We start from the raw sequence: 5,157 nt of genomic DNA on the forward strand, positions 1-5,157 counted from the left end.
GTCATATGATAAGGATGCTTCTTCTCTCTTCATACAAGATACGGTTGTTTTGCAAAATTTCTTTCACGAAGCAAGTCTATCCGAACTGTGTCGGGCCGACAACCAATAAGGAAAATTTATGACGGAAGTTGAATTCCAGATAGGGCTTTGTGGGAAAAAAGGGATCTACTGCTTCTAATTTCTTAGTTGGGAACGAGTTTGTGCCTCTACTTTTAAGAGAACGTTTTTCTCCTGTTGGGTGAAGCCTAGTCTCGGATCCTGTGCACGACAGGCGTGAGCACTGGAAGCCAAAATGTTCTTGCCATGACGCAACCTGTGCTCGGTTGAGAAGGTGAGGTCTCTTCTTGGATGGTAGATCATGAACTTGCAAAAGATGGGTACTGATATTCTTTAAATTAGGCCGCCCGCAAACCGGACAGGTCCGAAGAAACCGTCTCCGCACGGCTGCTTGCGCAAATGATTCGAGATTTAAGAATTCAACCCTATTTATAACATTGCCATGAATTGGTAAGAGTTCTCTCAAGGCTTTGGGGGTTCTGTGGGAGTTCTGTAGGTGTGCTGCAGGGTGCTCTAAGGGTTCTGTTGGGGTTCTGTAAGGGTTCTATGTGGGTTAACGCAAAAAAACGCAAGACTAAAGTCCTGATCTGAAGCGTTTCTCTAAGGGTGCTGTTGGGGCTCTGTAGGGGTTCTCTAAGTGTTCTGTAGGGGTTCTTTAAGGGTTCTGTAGGGGTTCTCTAAGGGTTCTGTAGGGGTTCTTTAAGGGTTCTGTAGGGGTTCTTTAAGGGTTCTGTAGGGGTTCTCTAAGGGTTCTGTAGGGGTTCTCTAAGGGTTCTGTAGGGGTTTCTTGGACACATATTTTGAAGCTGTCACGTTTATCTCTTCTCCACCAAAACTAAGGTGAGCAGTAGTGTTCAGTCAGCACCAGCGTTTGGAACCGAAACAAAGCCAGAAAGAAAGCAACCCAAACTCGCACATCGCTCTATATTCTGGTCGAATACAGCTATCCCCATGTGGCAAAACTACATCTCGGGAGCACCAGCATTCCGAACCATTCCAAAAGGATACGATATTATAGAAATGTATAGAACATCGCGTAACAGAGCCGATCCTAACCATCCTGGTGTCTACATTGATGGAGAAAATTATTGGCCTGTCAAGATAAGGCACCGATCTACAGGTAGCATGAAGTGGATAAAACTACACGAAGACGAAACCACAGTCCGAGTCATTGCCGAGGAGAATACGGTTGATGAAGCCCTAACTACGGTTGTGGACCAGTAAAAGCAATGTAATATCGATAGCCTAGAGTAATCCATAAAAACAAGCAAGACAACAAACAACAAGCGAAAGAATGTTAAAGTACTCGAAGTCCAACCCGTAGTGTATAAAGGAAAGAAACTAAAATTGTTATTAGTAGAATACGGTGTTATAAAGTTAAGCGATCTAGGTGGGAAGACACTCTAGAAGCCGGACAGTTTGCTTAAAAACATACGTTCGTGTAAATCATTTAATTAGTTGTCAATGTGAACACTGTAATACTTTCCTACCCATAAAACAAATAAACTATTCTTGGTTTTCACATGACGTCATGGGCTCACTGCATGGGGTCGGCGGCCATATTGGTGTACCACGAGCTAATTAGCATATGTCAAATACAGTGTTATGACCGGAAAAATGCGAGTAATAACAGTGCGATGTCTAGTGAAAATCTCGACAAAAAAAACGATTTATGCCTTGATAAATACAGCAGCCCTGTTCCTCTGCTATCAGACTACGCTACAAAGCTGGAAAACCATGTGAAGCGTCGATATTTGGAAAAAATATCCTTTGTTGGAGTTGACCCGGTCACGCTACTAGACGCGAAGTTAGATACCGAATGTTTACCTCCGATCGAAGCTACTGATCTCCTATGTTATTTAGTACTGGAAACAAGTTATTATACTTCTCAGCAGTTTAAAGCTTTTAAAAGTCTAGAGGCTTATAATCAGATGGTCTCTGGATTCATCACCAGTGTTCAAGGGAAGAAAATTTCAGGAAAATGCGTGGTTTTGTCGAAGGTGAGACATTCCCAACGTATGAATGAGCCACCGATCCCTATTTGGATTATTGCTAGCGAAGAAGGGACGGTGTTTTCAGCTCATTGTATGGGATGCAAAGCTGGACTAGCTGAATCATGTTCGCATATTGCAAGTGTGTTGTTCTACATTGAAGCGTGGACAAGAATTAGAGGTAAACTATCTTGTACCCAAGTAAAATGCACGTGGCTACTCCCCACTTATGTTAATGAAGTGGCATACGCGAGAGCACGCGATATTTATTTCAAGTCCGCTCAAAAGATCAAAGCCGAGTTGAACCTTAAAATTGATGCATGCACAGAAAATACTGAGTCTCCACCGTCAGTGAGTACAGCACAACCCAAAGGATCATCAAAGGATTTAAAACCACCGACTGAAGATGAAACAGTAAATATGTTTGAAATACTGAATGGTTTCAAAACAAAGCCTATCATATTGAGCTTATTTCAACCTTATTCAGATAAGTTTGTGTCTAAAAGCCGTTCAATCCTTACTATCTCCATGAGCTGGTCTGTGGCCCATACTAACCCAGCTCAGCCATCTCAGTCATTGATAAAGTCAATTTGTTATCCCCACTTGTTTAAATTTACATCAAAAGCAACTGCCCATGGAATCAAACAAGAGAGTCCTGCAATTGAAGCTTACACTATGGCAATGAAGCAGACCCACAAAGATTTCAAAGTTGAACTCTGTGGTATGATCATTGACAAGGAGCACCCCTGGCTTCATGCTACCCCAGATTTTTTGCAATCTTGTTCTTGCTGTGGAGATGGTTGTGGCGAAGTGAAGTGCCCCTATGGAATCAATAATTGTGATTTTAAGTCTTACATGTCTCAGAAAAATTCCTGTCTTGAAGAGAAAAATGGCAAAGTTCAGCTTAAGAGAGATCATCCATATTATTATCAAGTTCAGCAACAACTTAACATCACAAAGAAGAAATACTGTGACTTTGTTGTATGTGCTTTTGACAAAGACAACAAACCAACTTTTTTCCTTGAGAGAATCTCCCCTGATTCCTCTTTGTGGTCATCTCTTCTGCCAAAGCTTACTAGAGCATGGAAGTTATGCATATTACCAGAAATTACAGCAAGATGGTATACAAGGAAATTCAAAAATTAAACGAGACTTACCTGTAAGTTGAGGTTTGATTGGAATTCTATCTGTCACCAGGCACTGAGGGATTACGTGAGATAGCATTGCGCCTGCGCGAAGTCAGTTTTTAAAGCACTTACCATGTGTGCAGAGGAAAACTACTGTCAGTAATTTATTACATGGGATGGGATATAAGGGCGGGCACGTAATCCCTCAGTGCCTGGTGACAGATAGAATTCCAATCAAACTTCAACTTACAGGTAAGTCTCGTTTAATTTTTGAATTCTATTCTGTCACCGCACTGAGGGCTCACGTGAGACTTCAAAGCCCAATGCATACATGAACACAACATTTTAATAAACAACATGGTTTATTGACTAACTGATGTCAAAATCTTATTAGCAAAACTGTTGTCTACATCTCCCTGAATTGGTTTATCATAAAACTTAGCAAATGTGTTTGCTGAACTCCACCCAGCTGTGGACAATATCTGATCTAATGGCACAGAACATGCCCTAGCTTTAGAGGTAGCCGCTGATCTTGTACTATTTGGTTTAAATGTATCTGTATTAATTCCCGAACTGTTCATGACTACTTTAATCCATCGACTGATCGTGCTTCTGGATACTGGGTGGAATGGTTTCAAATAACTGATAAAAAGTTGCTTGTGGTCTCCACGCAGTAACTGTGTGTGTGCTAGATAATTCCTCAAGGTAGTGACAACACAAAGATTAGAGTCAATTGGGTATGAATTAAACTTGACAGCTAACGGCTTACTCCCTGGCTTAGTTTGCTTAGTAGGGGTAGAAATTATGAAAGTAACTGATGTCTCAGTGGTTATCTTATCTTCAATACTGAACATATGTATAGTTTGTCCTCTTTGAGCCGATACGAGAGCCATTAACATAACTGTTTTTAAAGTCAAATCCTTTAGTGTTGTTTTGTTGTTTTCTGAGTCACTGGGTATTGTCTTAAGGTAGCGCAGTACTTTTCCTACATCCCACGTTTCTGTGTATCTTGGTGCTGTTGGCCTGAGCAGCAGTAAGGGGGACTCGCGGAGGGGGTACCGGGAGACACGGGTATTACCCGCGCCAAACCCTATGCGTCGGCAGCGGGTATTACCCGAGCGGCGCGATAATTCCCTTACTGCTGCTGTGTTTACGAGAGTAGAAAAGATAGCCGAAAATGGTTGCCGAAACAATGGGTAAAAATATACTCTTTTAACTGCTGCTGTGTTTGCGAAATCTATGTATTAAGTTAAAGTATTTGTGTCGCAAACGAAGGTTAAAATATTTCCTAGATATAGATGGACAACATCGCGCGCATTCAAAACAAAACTGTACGCAAGCTGCGAACCTGGGTATTGGATCGTTTGGACGCCGACTTCGCCTTCACGACATTCACAGAAAGAGACACAGAAGAAATCATGGATGAAGAAAGAGCCGAAAAGATAATAGACCTGATGCCTGAAGGTAACTACCGTTTACAGTTAACGTTTATAAAGTATTACGACGGCGACTGGGTAATAGAAAGAGGCCGTAACCCTATTCGGGCGTCTGGTAAGCAGAACCTGTTTGTCTTAAATAAACAAACGCACCCCGGAGCGCTGGTAGACATCGACGCGCTGTTCTACGAGGTTGCTTACCCTGTTACGGTAGTTATCTACGGTGCGTATGAGATCAAAGAGCCAGGCGTTAGGAAACTCAAGCCAATGCGACATCCCGGCAACTGCGTCGGGAAACTGCTAAGGGAATTCTTTGAAGATTCCGCCCGCGGAGGTAAGTTAACTCCGAAAAGAAAAGAAGCCATCAGGAAATGGGAAAACGCCACCTACAAAGCTGGGGCTACGATAGACAACATCAAGAAATTAGAAATTGCCTTAGGAAGGCGCATACACGTGAAAGACATCACAGACGGGTACATTTACCCTGGGACACATAAATACGGCGGCAGAGGTGCTCCTATAGTCATCTACCAGCATAACGGACAC

General features: G+C 42.4%; 1 protein-coding gene across 1 annotated transcript; it reads left to right on the top strand.

Annotated features, from left to right (window-relative positions):
- Window positions 1–1,694: 1,694 nt before the first annotated feature.
- On the top strand, window positions 1,695–3,194 carry LOC148908141 (uncharacterized). Its single transcript, XM_089035790.1, has one exon. It carries the CDS (start codon window positions 1,695–1,697, stop codon window positions 3,192–3,194), a length of 1,500 nt encoding a protein of 499 aa, XP_088891916.1.
- The last annotated feature ends 1,963 nt before the right edge of the window (window positions 3,195–5,157 follow it).

Source organism: Actinia tenebrosa, unplaced genomic scaffold (assembly GCF_029948245.1).
Source record: "Actinia tenebrosa isolate PJP-AT-01 unplaced genomic scaffold, QUT_ActTen_1.0 PGA_scaffold3__52_contigs__length_22856419, whole genome shotgun sequence".
Taxonomy (NCBI): Eukaryota; Metazoa; Cnidaria; class Anthozoa; order Actiniaria; family Actiniidae; genus Actinia; species Actinia tenebrosa.